General features: G+C 41.7%; 1 protein-coding gene across 4 annotated transcripts in view; it reads right to left on the reverse strand.

The window, feature by feature from the left end:
* Sik2 (salt inducible kinase 2) overlaps positions 1 to 19997 on the reverse strand; it is a 96786-nt gene that overhangs the window by 16045 nt on the left and 60744 nt on the right. For all 4 annotated transcript variants that reach the window (XM_032909656.1, XM_032909652.1, XM_032909655.1 and 1 more), the window contains exons 4-8: positions 17502 to 17663; positions 7824 to 7948; positions 7305 to 7428; positions 5953 to 6173; positions 4035 to 4187 (exon numbers count right to left, since the gene is read on the reverse strand). In XM_032909656.1, the coding sequence (XP_032765547.1) occupies positions 4035 to 4187; positions 5953 to 6173; positions 7305 to 7428; positions 7824 to 7948; positions 17502 to 17663 (785 nt within the window). The remainder of the gene's footprint in view (positions 1 to 4034; positions 4188 to 5952; positions 6174 to 7304; positions 7429 to 7823; positions 7949 to 17501; positions 17664 to 19997) is intronic.

The following is a 19997-nucleotide window of genomic DNA, read 5'->3' on the forward strand; positions in this document are numbered from 1 at the left end:
AATTAAAGGGTAAAATAAAAGTTTGACTTTTAGTTCCCCAATTTCTTAACCTGTTCCTTCTGTCTGAGAGTGGGGAAGGCCTTACCTGAAGCTATTACCCTGGAGATGAGATGCTACATCTGATCACAAGGCTGTTCTATTTCTATCCTGTTTCCCTAAAGTTCTTTAGGGTGAACTGAGCTGTATCAGATTGAGCACATCACATTTTTCTTGACAATTCTTCCTTCCTTCCTTCCTTCCTTCCTTCCTCCCTCCCTCCCTCCCTCCCTCCCTCCCTTCCTTCCTTCCTTCCTTCCTTCCGGAGATAAGGTCTTATTTTGGCATTCTAGCTGGCACTGATATTTTAATCCTCCTGCCTCAGGCTCCACGATGCTAGGATTCTAGGCACACTGTTGTACCTGTCCCTTCCACACATTTTACATTCGACTTGGACTGCAGAAATTGACCATGAACTTGGATTGAAGAATAATGTTTTGGTGTGATACTTCCTAGGAAACAGAATGATATGTTTTACCAGTCTGTGTGAGCTGACTAACTTTCAGAAGCTGAGATGTGGCATGGTTGAGTAGTTAACAAGGACCTACAAAGCCCAGGATCAATCTTCAGCACTGGGTAAAAACTGTCCTTTTTAATCAGGAAGGACATCAATCACAAAGGTAGTCTCAAATTACAAAGGTAGTAAGAGACTGTTGTTCCTGTTACCCTTCCTGGCCTAGGTTACAGGCCTTTGTTACATGGCAGGCTGGTATTCTCACAAGTGATGTAAGACACTCAGGGTTTCCTCCTAATCCATGTGCTTAGAGGGCACAGCAGGAGGTAGCCATCTGTTAGCTTAGAAAAGAGCTTGTGGTAGAAACTCACTGAGAGCACCAGATCATGTGCCTTGAGCCTCAAGAACCACTGAGAAAGTAAATGCTCATCTGGTATTTTGCTACAACTCAAACAACTGAAAAGTAAGCTTTGTCCTATGATTGTGGAACAACCTCTACTCAGCAGTTAAAGGAGACGACTGTTTCATTGTCACCTGCTTAGAGCTGATATAAACTTGAAGTAGGAGTGTTGTAAAAACTTTAGAGTTGATGAGAAAAAGGTAAGAGTTTTCTTTTCCTACATGGTTGTCTGACATTTCTGGCATGATTCACAGTGAATGAAAGTACTGGCCACCTACCTACACTGAGCAGCTCACTGTTGTCTACAAAATAATAAGGGTACTCCAATTGCCTATGAGCAAGGGTTGGCTCCTGGCTACTTCAGGGGCCTCAGGGGCTGTGACACTGCCTTGCAGATGGGAGCTGTACTTTGCTGAACTGAACTGTCCCCGATAGGTTGACTGGTTTTATCTTGGCAGCAGTCTTTTTTTGGGGGAGGGGAGTAAAGATTTATTTATTTTATTTTATTTTTTATATGAGTACATTGTAGCTGTCTTCAGACATACCAGAAGAGGACATTGGGATGATGGTGAGTCACCAGGTGCTTGCTGGGAATTGAACTCAGGACCTCTGGAAGAGTAGTCAGTGCTCTGAACTGCTGAGCCACCTCTCCAGCCCTTGGTAGCCATCTTATGAAGGAGGCACCATTTTCCTTTTATATTTACGAACACAGGATCTCAGAAATTCTTAGTGAGCAAAATCATTCATCTCTATATAGAACTTAAGATCTGTGTGATTCTATGGTGTGTGGTCTCTGTAGTAGATCATACTGTTTTCTCAGTTTTGTTTATTGCAAAGTCAGGGAACAAGTGATCTACGCTCTCTTTAAACCAAAAAAAAAAAAAAAATCAGAGAATTAAAACAAAGATGCTCTATTAAAACTTTTATATCTAAATAAATAGAGAAATCAGTTTTTTAACAAGGCACACTAAAACACAGAGCAGGGAACATTTCTTCAGTTGTGGGTCCTCCTTCTTGGAGGGTCCAGAAGGCACTGTGAACGAGTTAGTAGGTAAGCTGGGAAGCCTTCTATTAAAAGTGGACACATTTGAAATATAGCATGCACAGTTTGATGCTGACCTGGCCAATGTGTGCCATGAAAAGAATGTGTGGTGTACTTGGCAGTAACAAAGTCAGCAAGCAAAAGAAGCCACATTAAACACAAGTTGAGATAGCCAAAGCCTTTGCTTAGCACATGGATAGGAAGGGACATCTTATACAGTAACACATGCACGTGCGGGGCAAGAGCTGTTGATGCCATCCCCCGTCCCACTAGTGAATGTCTATGAGAACGAAGAAGCTTAGCTGAGAAAGCCTGTTACTGCAATAGGGCACCCTCTTCCTACCCTTTGTATGGACACACTTGTACACAGGAAGGACGTCACTACAGCCCGCTGCTATCAACACAGCTCAGGAAGCCTTTTGTCCCCTTCCACTCTTGCTTAAAAGCAGTGCTATTCAATTTGAAGATTCTCGTGTGCTTAGAAATACTCTGATCCAAAAAATCTGGAGCTACGCTGATGTAGTATTCCCTCATATTTGCATTACCACATTATTTTTAAGATATTAAAAATATACATGTATATAATTCACCTGTTAGAAATCAGGAATGTTCATCCCCATCCCTTCCAGTGTTCTGTTGAAACCAATGCAAAAAAACTCTTCATGTCCCTGTACATCAAATCCACTGATCTATAAGTGTTGCTTACAGAAGCAGAAGCATCCTAACTGGAAGAAGCCCTCCTTTCCCAGCCTCTACACACACAAGTTCGAGAGCTCTCAGACTAATCACGGTGTGCTCAGGACTTTGAGGATGGTGAGGAGAACGTCATGTCTAACTCTGTTGTGGACAGACACTCATCACTTGCTATGTATTATTATTCTTGGGCCTCACAGATATCTGCTCACATTGTCACAGCACTTAGTGCACAGAGCGAGGCACAGAATCTGCGGTTTGCTCTGGTGTCCCTGCTTTTAACCATTAAGTGCAGCCACACCTCCAAATCAGAGCCAATCTCACACGAGGTCTGTCTTTCTTGGCCTTCACCCCTGTTTCTCCCAGCACCATATTAAATCTTCTGCATTCTGCATTTCACTTAGTATGAGAATCTTGTAAGCATTTCTCAAAAATTTCTGCTCTTCCAAGGCTGAGCATAGTGGCACATGCCTTTCATCTCAGTACTTGGGAAGGACAGGCAAGTAAATGTCTGTGAGTTCAAGGACAGCTTAGACTATATAGCATATTCTAGGCCATCCAGTGAGACCCTGTCTCAAAACAGCAATAAACAACCTCCTGCCCCTGGCTGGCCTTTCCTAACAAAGTCATCCTTTCCACCTCACGGACTAACTATAACTACCTCATGGTCTTCAGAAGCACTACACTTCTTCACTTATAAGTTATCCTTGGCACTTAGAGCTTTTCACAATATGGTTTCCACTTACTGCTCCAAATTTTTATTTCTGTAGACTTCAGTACAAATGGGCTGAATTAATAGGAACAAGACGTGCAGCAGTCCATGTGAGCAGTTGTGTCCATCTCTGGGTGTCTCCTCTCTAGTCATGATGTTTTCAGTACTGCGTGTCTCTTTGAAGTTTCACAGCTTCACGAAGACTTGTTTTACATGTCATTCTCTGAGCCTCTCTCTCTCCCTTGCCCTCAGCTCTTCAGCAGCACTCATCTTTCTTTGAAGGACAATGATTCTGGCTGTACCTTACTTTGCTTTCTACAAAACAACTCTGAGAACCACGATGATGTATGTCTCACACATTCAAACCCTTAGAGTGCCAATAACAGCAGCTTGCACACTGTAAATCAGTAAAAAACTCCACCAATGAACTAAAAGTACAGGCTAGTTCCAGTAAGTCTCAATATCAGTAAATGATTAAAAGATAAAATACCTCTTAAAGAGCTGAAAATAGAGTTAATCCTTAAAAGGAGAAAGATGCTAAAAATTTTGAGAATCTAGTGAATGACAGCAGATGAAACTCTAAAGAAAAAAACTGTAGAGGATGAGATTCTAACCTTTTGTACCAAATGATAAAAAAAATGTGTCCAACATAAAAAGGCACACACATGAGACTAGGGACTACATGGGCTGTTGTTACCTTGGCAACTGTTTGTTCAGCAATGGTGCTAGGCCGGCGCTGGCGGCCATCAAGTCTCTGCTCCACAGGAAAACTGCTTCTATGTGATTTCAGACGTTCCACCAACAAGAAATAAATGGCAGCAAAGTGATTATAGCTCTTGTTTTGCAAAGACTGAAAGAGAAAACAGGGACTGAAGAGAGAACTGTGAAAACCAACAAAAGGGTCTATACCTTTTTAAAGAGAGGGTACAATCATGAATCCTGAAAATGAAATCACAAAACCTTCTCTTTCTGTCTCATGTCTTCTAAGAAGGGAAGAACAGTCTTTGCCATGATGTTCAGCTCAAGGGCACAAGACTAAGTGAGCCCTCTGAGATCCATTCACATAAATTTCCACAGTAATTTTGGCTTAAGATTTTAGAGGTGTTATTTTCATTAACATAATTTTAGACACCAAGGTACTTAAAAACAGTAGCGAAGTGTACCTCTGAGCAAAAACCTTTCTAGAATTCAGACAGAAAGACATACACTTCAGGTCTCTAGATTAATCAAAGGTGACATCCTTAAATAACTGTTTGGTCCTATTTCTTTATTAGGGATCCATTAATTTTTCTGCATGAAGAGAAAATGTCCTCATTGCCTCAAGCACAGTGACTGTCAGTGCTGTGATATGGCCCATCTCACAGCGGGACCTAGGTGTAAGGTTGATCAACTCCCTGTGCCCGAACTTCTAACTCTAGAGCTTCAGCCAAATTCAAATCACAGAAAGCTCTGGTGAATGAGCAAAGCCTTCGCAGACTTTCTGCTGATTATTTTGGGCTGGAGAATGACATCTGGACGCTAGATGGAGAGACAGTGTGTCTGCATTCTTAGGTAATCTGTTCCTCTTGTTTTTGCAGCTCCACCCTTTGGAAATCTTGAAAATAAACTTGCTTCCCAAAATTCTCACATTATTAGTCTGCCAGCTTTCCTGGGATGCCAGTGCTACAGAGAAACAACTTCTTTTCTGGCTTCTGATTCCACCTGATAATCCACTGGGTGCTGTATGGGGGCAACATGGATCCACAAACTCTCAGTGAGAAAAAAGACCCACAGGCCAGAGGGACCCCGCGAAAGCTGCTGTCCAGGATCTACTCCATGGATAAGCATGGAACAACGTCACTGAGTGCATAATGCACAAAGCTCTCGAGAGAGCAAGTTTGGTTTTGCTCATGGCTACCACAGGTGACAGGAAACAGTCTCCTTAAGGCACTGTTAGCTTTGGTGGGGCTGTTGTGCAGGTTATATGTCTGTTCTATGAGCATGCTGACTATTAGGCAGAAAAGAAGACAAAAAGAAATTTCTACGTTTATAGATTCCTTAGTTCTACAGCCATTAACATTTCCCACTCACACTGCTTGTCTGTTTTCTCGGGTACTCCTCAACCCCACTAGCTTTCTTCAACTTCATCCCTTCCTTTTGGCTCTTGGCGCAGCCCTTAATCTTGCTCCATATATGCAGTCCATATAAACTATTCTAATGCCAATATGAAATCCATGTTTCACTTTGGAAGAAACTTTCTACTCTGTATTTTTTAAGATAGGGTCTCACTGTGTAACCCTCTCTGTCCTTGAACCCAGAGAGATCTGGATTAAAAGTGTGTCCCACTAAGTCCAGCCTCCTGTACCTTGTATTTTTAAGCTTCAACCTTGGCCTTTTCCTAATTCTCTGAAATTCTCTTCTTGGATGTTTCGGCAGATAAAATAAAGGAAGGGGTTCAGAGACTGAATAGCAGCAACTAACTATAAAAGACCTGACATAGCCCTCAGGGCACCCTGAGCAGTAAGCCCAGGCACTGGGGATGGGGGTGCTGAAAGACTAGGAACATGTGGTCATGGAGCTTCAAGCTCTGGATGCAGGAGAGCATTTAAACCTCTGCAGACCTCTCATCACTTTACCTCAATAGTCTTCTGCTGATCAATCCCAAGGCTGTGCATCAGTCGCAAAACCTGTTCATTAAACTCTCCAATGGACGGCTCGTTTTCCTGTTCTTGTGGATAGAGAATAGGCCTCTGTACAGGAACCTCTATGAGCATCCACTTGTGTTCCTTGATTTGAGCTATGCTTAGCCGTTTGGAAGGATCTAGGACCAACATCCTTCTAATGAGGTGTTCACAATCTATGGAAAATACAATGTTAAAAAAGTCACATATATCACCTTCAAGCACACTTGCATGGCCCATGTGATTTTGCACAACAACCTTTGTACCCTTCACTGGAAAGCAGAAGGACAAATGAGCAAATTAACACATGCATGACAGACTGGTCAAATCCAGATGCCAAAGAAATATTTAAGAAACAGAGGTGAGAATAAGTCTATCTGTATGCCAAAAGAATCTTTCTAGTGAATTTCTCAAATGATCTAGTCACAGACTTAGATTTCCACTAAGGAAAAAAAAATTAGGCTTCATTCTGAGAACAAGTATAATGAAGCGATCCTTGGTCGTGCTGAGGCGTGCTCAGTGCAGCTAGGCGGTGAGTGCGTGCTCTTTCCAGTGAGCTGCTGTTTTCTCTCAGTGTAGTCAAGGAGCACGCACGCTGAACTGCGCTGATTATACTACGTACACTGCAGCTGAGCTCTTCACCCCCCTCCTCCAACCCAGCCTCCTGCCACTCACATCTCTCAGGCTCTATGCTAAGTGCCTTGTGCAGAATCATCCTCATGGCATCTCTAGGTCGGAACTACTGTGAACTCCACGGTACCGATGCATGGCCAATGAATGGTGAGCTCAGGACTCCACCCAGGCAGTCGGCTGTCTCCAAAGCCCATGTGACCTAGCTTTCCCAAGAAAACTAAAGACACAACTAAAGAGTAAATCAAACTGCTGTCTATATGACAGACCTAAACAAGACAGGCAGGGACCGTGGCATTTCTATTACTTCACCAGAGTTCCACCAGTTGACTTGAATTGAAAAACTTAATTTTGAAAACCTAGTTCACACATAGAGTAACATGGTTGTAAGCCTGTCTCCATAGAGTGTTTTTATGTCTAAAATACACTGGGACATTTATAGACCCAAGCTGAATGGGAAGACTTGCTGCTCTTAATCTGGGTAGCTTCTGTTCTCAGTTATAAGGGGAAGGCTGGAACTTGTCTCGACTGCATGGAGGCTGCTGCAGAGCTCCATGGCACTTAAGCTGACTCAGTCATTTTATCTGGTACCAAGCTCTCAGTGAGGAGGCGCTGGCTAGGACTTCATGCAGTACACATTCTGTAATGCACAACTAACACATGGAACAGCCTGTTACCTTCTGACATGAAATATGGAATCCGGAATCTTCCTTCCAAAACTCTCTGTCTCAAAATAGGGAGAGTTGGTCCATCAAAAGGCAGAGCTCCACAGACAAGGACATAAAGAACAACTCCCATGCTCTAGGGAAGAAAGTGATACAGTCATTCACAGGGAGCACTTCAAACACTCTGATTCCCTAAAAATCACAAGGCTCTTAAAAATCACATGGATTGATAAGATTCCTGTCTGAATCTGTTATATTTCAAAGTTTGAAAGTCTTGCCTCCTGTGATAAGATTAAGCGTAATAAATACCAAGTGGTCTGAATTTGATCACTTTGCTTACTATGTTACTTCAAATCATTGCTGACAATTGGATGACAAAACCTGTCTCTAGAAGTTCTTTCCTAAGGGTCCATTTCCAGATGCTCTGACTAATGATAGTCTATTGGATGGGGAAAATACTACCAGGATTCTAAGATAGGCCAGAGTGCCAACTGTGAAAAATACATGTAACCCATCAAAGCAAAGCAGTACCCATATATCCAGCTGTGGTCCTTCATATTGCTGCCCTTCAAAGACTTCTGGGGCTGCATATGGGGGGCTGCCACACCATGTTGCCAGCAGTTCACCAGTTTTAAAGAAATTTCCAAAGCCGAAATCTATTGGGATGGAAATAAATGTTACTTTTATCTCTGCTCTCCAACTGTACTGCCCTTCTGAGTAATCATTTTTATGTGGGACCCCTATGACCATGCACCCCTTTTTCTTTTTGCTGAAATATCTATTTGTGTGAACAACCACTGTGAATTTAATTATTGTAGAACATAAGTTGTTTGATGATTACTAACAAACTTTTTTAATTCTGAGGGTCCCCCCCCCCCCGGAGCTGAGGATCGAACCCAGGGCCTAGCAAGCGCTCTACCACTGAGCTAAATCCCCAACCCCAACAAACTTTTTTAAAAAAAGATTTATTTATTTATATGAATGCACTGTAGCTGTCTTCAGACACACAGAAGAGGGCATCAGATCTCATTACAGATGGTTGTGAGCCACCATGTGGTTGCTGGGATTTGAACTCAGGACCTCTGGAAGAGCAGTCAGTGCTCTTAACCACTGAGCCATCTCTCCTGTCCCAAACTTTTTGTTCTACAAAGTCTATAAGGGGCAAATGGATAAAACCTAACTAAGTAAGTAGCAGCATATAGCAGCTTTGGGGCAACTGAGAACCTGGTAAATAATAGCTCTTTAAATGTTAATCTATACATCCCACTCTAGGCAGGTACCCATCCGAGTGCCTCACAACAAATGATAGCCTATGGTCTGCTACAAGCCACCTGTCACCACTATCACCTATATGCTTATTTACAGAGTACAGAGGCATGATACTTGAAACACCTGTAACCCTTCCTCCTCCTAATCTCAGTCACACTGAATCTACAGTTTTGGTACCTAGAATGCACTCTGCAAACACTGTACACAATGCCTTCCATATGCATATACATACAAGCTTTCAGTGTCCTTTGTCATAGATGTGTTTGCCCTTTTGATAATACTCAAGAAACAAATCCTTACTGTTATCCAAGTCAGTCCCATACTCTCTTGTACTTTGAGTCTTGAAACTAAGTATCTGGCTCTCTACTAGTGCATGCAAAATGTTACATGCATAGGGAGCTTGAGCAAAGACTCAAAGAGGAGTGGACCCAGTCTCTACTGTGAGACAGACTGGCTTTGGGGTCAGGGTCAGCCCCTGTGAACCTTAGTCTCCCGGCCTGTAAAGCTGCACTAATAAACATGCCCAGTAGCCGCTCTTATGAGGCACCATGTGCTAATGTAAACTGCGGCTTTATTTGCACCTTGAGACAACACGCATTAGTCCCTTGGGGAAGACATTCTCTCAGCCTGCTGACATAAGAGCAGGTAGGCAAATAAAGAAGACAAAGATTTCTGATCATTTTGGAAAGCGGTGTCCCACTGCAAAGGTGGACATGATTGGCACCCCGTCTTCATTTGCCCACATATAGCCCACCAGGCACAAATGTGGGGCTTTTTCCTGCCTGCACTGCCCCTTCTCTACTGAACCTTATGCTCCTGATGGTTTTCCTTCTTCATAGTTAGTTCCTTGTGACCTTTTTCTTAAGAAGTTAATGTAGTAGTGGTTTCACAGAGGCAGTGCTGACATTTCAGATCTGGGCTCTGAACATTTACGCCTTTAATCTCATTAATCCTCACTTCATCTTATCTGGGCAGGTGGATTATTCTCACTGGTGTAGATTGGAAACCTAAGCTTCAGAGAAGTCAAATACCTCTCCTATGACACTAGTCAGTTCCACTTCTGAATTTGTAGTTATTACACTCCTTCATGAAGCGGCTGTGACGTGGTTACAGTCACTGTGTAGTTTGACTATTTGTAAATGATAGAATCAAGATCATCTCCCAACACTCGTGGGAATTAGCGAGGCCTCAGCAGCTGAGTCATGTAACTATCTCTAATCTAACCAGTTACAGACCACAAGTATCGCAGATTAGAACTCGTGGTGTTTTCTGCTGTGTTTTGAAAGATGACTGACCTTTATCTTCCTGACAACAAAAATCACTACTGCTGTCATGATAAATAACATGATTTACCAGTGCCCAAGGGCTACTGCTTTAGGAACAAAAAAGTCATATAAAGAGTAAATAAGCTGTTGTTGATTACTGCCTACTGGGAACACCAAGCGGAGAGATTTCTATTGGTTGTTGGAAGAAAGTAATGGAACAGAGCAAAGGGTGAAACGTGGTTGAAACAGCTACAGAGCCACTTTGGATCCAGCAGGTCCTGAGCTTCCGCCCCTCTAGCCAGCTCTGAAGTGATGCCGTGAGTTTGAGCATCAAGGAACAGACGATAGCACAAGTAGATTAACTGTTGGCCAGTACTTACTGCTGCAAAACAATAATTACTAAACATTTTCAGTGGTTTGCTTTAAATTAAGGAGAAACTGGTAGTCTAGGTCATTCTTTTTAAAGACTAGCAAATAAACAAACCCTATCTTTTCTTTCAGCCAAGAAAAAGTAAATAATTTTTATGTATCACAACTCAGGCAGTTTTAATCTTTAACAGTGTGTTATAATGTCTAATTTATAATTTTACAAAAATTCTTGGCTGATGAGAGGCCAAGCCTTCTGATCTGCATTCAATTCCCAGGACCCAATGGAAGCTGAGAACTGATTCTTCCAAGTTGTGCTTTGATCTCCATACTTGTCCTTTCCCTTCCTTTTTCAGGTTCAACACACACACATGCATGCACACACACACACATGCACACACACACGCATGCACACACCAATGTGATTTTAAAGATTAAAAATAATTCTCTGGCTGAGAAGCAGACTAAGGGTTAAATTCCATCTTTCTTAAATGACCAGTAGAATTAGGCTGTTCTGCCTGGTGACAGGGTACACACACATTTGTAATTATCATAGGAATGAGGAAGACAATCATAAGGAAAGAAATGTTGACAAATGACAGGTAGGGGTGGGACAGGACAGGCTAACTCATCACACAGACTGCAACCCCATTAGCCAACACTGAGTTAAATGCATATTTTGTTGCCCATCAGTGAGAAAAAGCATCATTTACCGCCAATCATCAGTTACTGTCTCACAGGAAGGCACAGGAGAAATCACCAAAGCTTGGACAAAGTGTTATCCTCAGACCAGAGTGAACCATCTAGAACCATCTAACTGACCAATCAGGGATAATCCTTAGCCTCCATGGAGAAGGGGTGGGAAGAACAAAGTCAATGAAGGCCCACGCAGGTCTAATGACCTGAGCGAACCTGCAAGGCAGGGCTGACACAGATGGATGCCATCATGTTTGCACTGCAAGGCTCTCTTCCCATTCCTATGATACCAGCAGCAGGAGGAGAATGAAAGGAAGAAGGGCAACAAATATCTTCAGGAAACCCCCTTTTCATCTCTACCCTTTCTCATTTCTAGGGCACAAGTCTGAAGCTGTACACACGGAAACGTTATCCCAAGGTCTTCTAGTAATTTAAAAGGATTTGTTTTTATTATTTTAAAATATTGTGCATGTGCATATGTATGTATGTGCACATGGTGCCTATAGAGTCTAAAGGAGGGTGCTGGCTCCCTTGAAGCTGGAGGTATAGGTAGTTGTGAGTTGTCTGACAAGGTACTGGGTGCATTTTGCTGCTGAGCCATCTCTCCAGCTCTGTGTTGTACTTATTTTCTGAAAACTTCCTCCAAGTAATTATATTTGAATCATCAGGTATTTACTATAAAACTTTCAACATGTGAAAGCTGGAGACTAAAACTAAACATAACTTAATGCATAATGGTCATTATAAGTAAAATAGCCAAGATGGCCAGGGACAAACAGTGCTGCCAGGATGGGATCTGCTGAAAGCCATGTTGTTTTGTTTCAGCCTTTCCCAGAATGTCCCAAGTTCCTATTTCATGAAAGGGAGGCCTCATGATTGAGACAACTTGAACACAGCCTGTGGGTGAACCCTTGGCTCTGCACTGTTGTTAAAATAATAAGCTAAAATTAATTTCAGAGCCATGCTTCTGTAATTATGGAAACTAACCATGATTTATCTTTTTATTTGTCTTTTAAATATAGGTACATTTTAAATGAAAACATGATTTGTCCTTTTCAACTTTAACATAAGTGGCTTAAAAAGCACACTTTTAGCAAATTACAGAAATCTTAATAAGCAAAAGAAGCAGGGAAAGTTAAAAAATTGAGCAATAATTTTGTCTTTTTTTTCTTTTGATTTCTTTACATGGAATTCCATCTGTCCGGTGCTAGATCTCTGTAAAAGTCAAGAATTCTGAGATATTAAAAGATTATGTCCTTAAAGGTAAGCAGAGCCATCAAAAGTTATCAGATCGATTGATAAAGAGCAACTATTTGGTGAAGGATCATTTAAAAGACAAGCTTCTAACCTGGCCTACTTTCTGATCCACCAAGCTCCTGCCAATGGTGGAGCAGTGCATCTCTTAGCCCTCACCAGAGATGCTTCTTTTTACAACAGTGAGCAATGCAGAGATCACACCTGGTCGATGTGCAGAGGGTGAGAGACTGTTGTAGAGTGTCCAGCCTAGAAAGGGCCCCCTGCCCTCAAAGCTCAAGGATCATCCTGGAAGGGAGGAGGACGCTGTAAGAGACAGAGGGAGTGGACCTCTGCAAAACAGTAGTTACTGGGCACGATAGTGCTGTTACACACATGAACCCACAGAGGCCGAGACTACTTGTACAAGTCCTGTTCAAGATCAAGCTGGCCAAAAGTCCAGCATGCATGGAGGAGGGACTGATGGTTGCTGGGGTAGGTAGAGTCAGTTTTCTTTGGCAATCTAGCTTCTAAGAGGCTACTATGCTCCAACAGTTGGTCCTATAACCATGCACATATAGCAGCACTAGGTAGACTCAATGGGTTAAAAAACAAAACCAAACACATAATGCTGGGAGGGAAAAGTCATGTGGAGGGCAGATAAAAAGGGGCTAGCTGAGTGTGGCCGTACACACCTTTAATCCCAGCACTTGGGAGGCAGAGGCAGATGGACTTCTGAGGCCCGCCCAGTGTACAGAGTTCTAGGACATCAGGGTTATACAGAGAAAGCCTTTTCACCCCCTCCCCAACTCCTCAAAAGAGAGGGAGGGATGGATTTAATCAAAATACTATATAAAATTCTCAAAACAACTAAAACCCTTATAAATACTCAAGAGAAAACCTTTTAAAAACCACATCTAAACTTTATAACATGTGGAATCTTCAAGATCTGACCCTGACTACCTGACCTATCAGGAGACATCGAGAATAGTCTAAGGTTAACATGTGACTTCCCTGAAGGTGGTCCATTGTTTTTGTTTGCATGGTCTGTGATGGGTGAACTCTAAGAGGCAAGTCCAAAAGAGACTTCCTGTCAGGCTTGCTTCTTGCAGCTGATGTGCTTTTCCTGTCATTATTAAATTAATATAACAATTCCTAGGCATTAGCCCACCCTACTGGGCAGATTTCCTGCAGATCAACAAAGATGTCTTGTAGTGATACTATGTAGAAAAATTGATGATTTCATAATTCCTAATAATGATTCTATAGAATTCTTAAGTTTATACAAGTAATTTTGAGCCTTCTGTTATATGAAAGCTGTAATTAGGGCTCTGTAAACCTTCATGTGTCACAAACTAATTGCTCTAAGAGAGAAAGCAGACCTATTTACAATCAGGGAAAGCATTCCTTCTGGGCTGGGTGTGAAACTATTATTTGATAACTAAAGGCCACATACTGAGAATGAACAATTTTATTGTAGGGCAACGACAAAAAATAAAATATTATCTGGTTTGTCTATACAAAACCTCAAAATTAATAAGACACTAGGGAGATGATTTGCCTCTTGACAAGACCATGCTAACTTAGACATAAGAATTATTGTTTTAAACTCTTAATGAACCTGTGGAACTAATGTCAGACAGTGAATGTTTAAATAACTAGGGAACACATGTAAATATCTCTGTTGTAACTCTATTCAATTTATGATTTGAGTTTATGTTTGAACTTGTGAACTTTTGAAAAATAGTTGCTTAGAATATCATGTGATCATGTATCCTGAAAAAGTCTAAGAACCAGGAACAATGAGAAGGAGAGAGGAGACAAAAAGGAAAAAGCAGAGAAAGCAGAGAGAGCAGGCAGGCTTCTTCTTACCATGAAACATGCTCTTTCTGAACACCAGGTTTCTTTCTACTGACCAGGACAGGACTGTTTCACACTCAGTAAAAAGGTTGGAGTTTATTTTTCATTCAGAACGAGGGTGTTCATTTTGTGCTGGCACTTGTTCAGTGAAACCTGCTTGTGGGAGCTTTTGCTCCATCCACCAAATATAATATGTGTGTGTGTGTAAGTATAGGTGTATGTTTGTAAGTGGAGACAGGCAGTCAGGTACAACATGATTGTGTGTATGAATGTGTGTATGAATTTGTGTGAGTTTATGAATATTTACCTATGTAAAAGTTTTTTTTTCTTCCTGTGAGCATAATTTTCTTTTCCTGGTTCACAAAGAGTTAACTGGTCCAGGCCTCCCTCTCACCTGGCCAGAGAGAGAGAGAGTTGAGACTCCCAGGCAATAGAGAAGGGAATTATAACAATCCTTACTTAACTCCCTGCTGCTAGCGGGAATTAATTACCGAATGTATACCCGTCTGTCTATATGTGGGCATATTTAAGAGTTAGAAGAGTTCAGAGTTTCTCAATAGGCATGCTTGCCAGTGCCAGATTTAAGTTTTGTTCTGTCAGTAGTACTGAGCCCAGGTGTCATCAGGCCTGTCTGCTGTCAGCAGGACGCCAATCACCCAATCATGGAATCCTTCCCTGCAGCTGCCTTCCAGAGAGAACTTGTGTTGTGTTCTGACAGACTCCCCACCGGGACCAGCCCAGGCTCTTTCCTGATCAGTTTTCACTGACCCTTGGTGTAGCCCACTAGTTGGAGAGAACTCTGAAGTACTCTGAGTCCTCAGACTAATGGAACACGAAGCTCACTTAGTGACACCTCCTGAGCACTAACGGGCGTATCATGCTTTGCAAAGAACAAAGGAGTGGCCAGAGACCTCATTTGACTTGGAGAGCTGCTGCAGATTACCCGTGTGGCATAACAGGTTATTTAACCTCCCTGCATTTGGTTTCCTCATAAAACAAAAACAAACAAAATATCAAAACACCATAAATAAACCTGGTGGTAGCTAGGCAGTTTTCAGTGTGCTGTGAAGATGAATGACTAAGAATTCAGCAGATTTCCTGAAAATAGCAAGGGCTTAATTCAATTGTCACTCTCTGAACAGTTTTAGATACCCGGCATTTTACCTGTTTTCTATATAGTTAAGAAAACCCCGAGGCTTCCACATTCAAAAGCAAAAATAAAAACAGCAAAGCCCAACAAAGCACAAGCCTAACTGCTGGATAGCACTAGGCACTGTGCTGGCCTGCCTGGATTTCAGGCAGAGTTATGGAAAACACAGACAACGCCTGGTTATAACCTCTGTATTTTGTATTTACAAGGTTTTTTTTTTTTTTTTTAATGTGTGTATTTTACTTGGGATGTTTTCTTTTGTGCTTTCAGTGATAAATACTTGGAAAATCACGGTGTGATTTTTAACCCCAGTCTCTGCCTAACAAGACCCCTAGGAGCCCTGCTGGTGATAAAGGGGTACACAGGCAGGCTGAACTCCTGGCTTCCGACTATAGCACTAGGGGTTAAAATAAAGAGTGGGAAGAGGGCTTCCTTTGTAAAAGATAATTTTAAGGCAGTTGATGCTTTTAAGAAGAAAATGAAAAAAAAAATCAAAAGTTAGAGAAGATTGGAAAAAATAAGTAAAATAAATGATACCAAACAGAAAGGCCAATAAAGTGTGTGTGTGTGTGTGTGTGTGTGTGTGTGTGACCCCAAAAATGAAAATAAAACACACAAAAGACATAATCATGGAAATAATTACCATGTATTCTGTTTTCACAACAAAAAGTTAAAAATCAGAATGACACACATTCTCTTTCCCTCCCTTCTTCCCTTCCTCTCAAAACAGTGCAGCTGCTTTGTCCTTAAACTCACTGAGTCCAGTAAGTATTTTCCCTAACTAGTGAACAGATGACTCTCACATGGATGTCTCTGTCCCTCCAGCAATCTTGGAACAAGTTGCCACAACTTGCCACTGTGCCAATATTTTAACTTATGCCTTTATTTTCTAAATCTCCCTTCCCCTCACATCTTCAACCTCTACTGGTTGCTCTGTAAGGACCCACATGCTTTTCCCAGAACTGTTCCATACACTAAGTGTGTGCAGCTCTGTGTGCAGCTCCCTTACACCCTCAACATCATTGCCGGAGTTTGCTGACATGCAGGTAATTTTGCTCTCCCAGTACCACCTCACTCAGATGAAGACTATATACCTTTCCACAGCTCCAACTCCCACTGACTACAAGATGCTCTCAAGTCTCTGACATTCCAGACTGTTCTAGTGTTTCTGTACACTGTTCCTCCTCTGAGGCTTCCTTTGCCCACACTGAGCTATGCTCTTCCCTATCCCAGTCTCATCTGCCTGACTACAGTATCCTGCTTCTGCATTTTTGGCAAGCGGTTAACTCATCTCCCAAGAACAAGATCCCTCCTGATGCTTCTGCTCTAGCTGGGAAGCAGTTACCACTTTGTTAGGTGGTTCAGGGAATTGATCCCAGGGCCTGGCCTATGCTAAGCAAAAGCTCTATCACTGAGCTTTATATAACCAGCTCTGTACATATCATTTTTCTGTATATTTACAACCTGAGGTATGACTGACAAATTAAAAAAACCACAATGTAAATTCTGATATACATATATGCTGTAAAATAATTTATACATATCACATATTAGCATAGCATAATGCCTGGCATGTATTTTTACCAAATATGAGTAAATTTTGACTCCGTGAACTAAGAAATAAATATTATCATCAACTTTAATCCCAGCATTTGAGAGACAGAGGCAGGTAGATCTCTGTGAGTTCAAGGGTAGCCTGCTCTACATAATGAGCTCCAGGCCAGCCAGGGCTACATATCTCAAAAAGGCAGTATCTCAAAAGGCCAAGATTAAAAAAAGAAGAAAAAAAGAAAGAAGCTCGCATCACAAAATTTAAAATGTTTTTCAATTAAGCTGGACATGGTAGTTCATGCCTGTAATCTCAGAACTGGGGAAGCAAAAGTAGGGGAATTTTAAGGTGGCTTGAGCTACCCAATGTGCTTAAGGCCAGCCTGGGCTACATGAGCGCAAACACCTGCTTCAAAAACAATAAAAACAAACACAGCAAGACAAAACACACACACACACACACACACACACACACAGAGGGGGAGGGGGGGAGGGAGGTGTCTCTCTGTTGCTGTGTTAGGCTTCCATCACCTTCTCTGTCTCTTTCTGTCTTCATCACTGGACCAGCACTTCTGACCCTCTCCAGCTTTCTAATCGTGTCATATTGACAGGCAACCAGTTTACAGAACCACTCAAGAAATTCAGAAGCCACTCAGACCCTCCAAAGTACAGCCCTGTTACATATTTTCTTACTTCACAGTCACACAAAGGATTAAGAGGTAAATATATCTTGCTAAGGCCTGACTGCCTGCAGGGCTCTTTCCAGGCTGTCAGGACAACACTCTCATCAGATCACTTCCCAGGTCAGCACAGCCCACTGACCTGCTATTTTGATATTCATGCTGTTATCCAGCAGGAGATTTTCAGCCTTCAGGTCACGGTGCACTACCTTCCGGCTATGGCAATAATCAACAGCAGACAGAATTTGCCAGAATTTTCTTCTGGCTTCAGATTCATTTAACCGGCCATGATTAGCAAGATAATCTGTAAAAGAAGAGAATATTTAGAACTTTCACAAAAATAAGCTCAATTTTAGTATTCAAGAAAAACCTTTGACTCATTTTTTAAATGAAAAACAAACACACAAAACATGTTTCCCAGGTTTCCTGCCTTTGGAGAAGTAACTCTGACTAAATTTCATAGGTTCAACATACATTCCAAGAACCCAGTATCAGATAACAGCAAAGGGTGGGACAATATTCACACCAAGTAGTAAAGTGAGCTTTATTTTTTTTCTGCCTGGGTGTACTCTGCTAATTTGCTAAAATTATATAGTTTTATTTAAACACAGCATGTTTAGATGAAAGTCTTGCAAGGCAAACAGCATGAATGAGTTCTCTGACACACCAGAGAAGGGACAGCATAGGCATTACATTCAGGCGAGACTTAGAAATAGCTTCAAAAATTCAAACCCCATCTACCAAAGAAACAATTCTGAACTACCCAAGAGCAGATAAACTTGTTTTCATCACTGCGCCCATGTGAATGACTGAAAACCATCTTGCAGGATACAGCTGCTGTCTGTGTACAGTGTTACAGTCTTTATGAAAGCAGTCTGACTGAACATTAATTCCACACTAACTATGTACATGGCTTCAATAATCTGAAGAGATGAAAATCTTCTAAAATCTTTTGGGGAGAGGACCAATATAAATCTTGAAAAACAATTATTTAAAGTAATTTTCTTAAGTAAAGACTTATATTAGTGGCTTTCTTAGGATTATTATTTCTATGATGAAGCACTAGGACCAAAAACAGCTTGGAGAACAAATTTATTTGGTTTACATATCCTGAATCATACTACACTGAGGGACTGAGGTAGGAAGTCAGACATGGCAGAAACCAGTAGGCAGGAGCTGATCAGAGGCCATGAAAGAGTGCTGCTCACTGGCTTGTTCCTTGTAGCACCCAGGACCACCAGCCCTCATCTCCACCGCTTATAGGGTTTTTGGTTTGTTTCTTTGTTTCTTTGTTTTGTTTTTTGAAACTTGTGCCGTTGGCCTATTACCTTCCAAATACTGCGATTATTTCTTTTTAAAATCCATTTAAGACTTCACAGCTTACAAAGTATGTTGATGCCATACTCTCTTATATCCTATAAACCTCTATGATATGTTTTATAATTCCCACATTATGAGAATCAAAGTGTAAGATAAGTAGAGTTCAGTACTTTAGCTGAATTTGTTTAACTTTGAAGTGAATGACTTCAGTTCTGGTACCATGACCTGGGACTATTTTATTATCTCTTATAGACCCTTACTGAAATCCTAACCACCCTTTCAGAATCTTGCTCAAGTGTCACATAACCCTTAGTAGTCCTGTAGCATTTTGGGTAAACAGACTCTCTCTTCTCTGAGTCACAGTCATTGTTCCAATTTGTTGTGATTACTGTCAAGACAATGTATAAAGGAAACATTGAAATGGGAACTTCTTTACACTTCAGAGGGTTAGTCCATGATCACTATGGTAGAAAACATGGCAGTCAGCAGGACAGCATGGTGTCGCAACAGTAGCTGAGAGTTCACACCTCTGAACCACATGCTCATGGGAGAAAGAGGGAGACTGGGGCCTGATTTGGCCTTTTAAAATCTCAACCTGACCAGGAGTGACACAATTCTTCCAACAATGCCATACCTCCTAATCTTTCTTTTTTTTTTTTTTAACATTGCTTCTCCTTTTTAAAAAATTTTTAAATGTAATTTTTAATTGGGTATTTATTTATTTACATTTCAAATGTTATTCCCTTTCCCGGTTTCCTGTCCATAAGCCCCCTATCCCCTTCCATTCCCCTTCTTCTATAAGGGTGTTCCCCTTCCCATTCGCCCCTCCCTTACTGCCCCCCTCCCCGACAATCCTCTACAATGGCGGGGGTCCAACCTTGGTAGGACCAAGGGCTTTTCCTTCCACTGGTGCCCAACAAGACCTTCCTCTGCTACATATGCAGTTGGAGTCCATGCATAGTCTTTGGGTAGTGGTTTAGTCCCTGGAAGCTCTGGTTGGTTGGTATTGTTTTTCTTATGGGGTTGCAAGCCCCTTCAGTTCTTTCTATCCTTTCTCTAATTCTTCCAATGGGGGTCTCGTTCTCAGTTCTGTGGTTTGCTGCTAGCATTTGCCTCTGTATTTGACATGCTCTGGCTGTGTCTCTCAGGAGACATCTATATCTAGTTCCTGTCAGCATGCACTTCTTAGCTTCATCAATCTTATCTAGTTTTGGTAGCTGTATATCTATGGGCCACATGTGGGGCAGGCTCTGAATGGCCATTCCTTCAGTCACTGCTCTAAACTTTGCCTCCATATTCCCTCCTCTGGATATTTTTG

The sequence above is a fragment of the Rattus rattus genome, chromosome 8 (assembly GCF_011064425.1).
Source record: "Rattus rattus isolate New Zealand chromosome 8, Rrattus_CSIRO_v1, whole genome shotgun sequence".
Taxonomy (NCBI): Eukaryota; Metazoa; Chordata; class Mammalia; order Rodentia; family Muridae; genus Rattus; species Rattus rattus.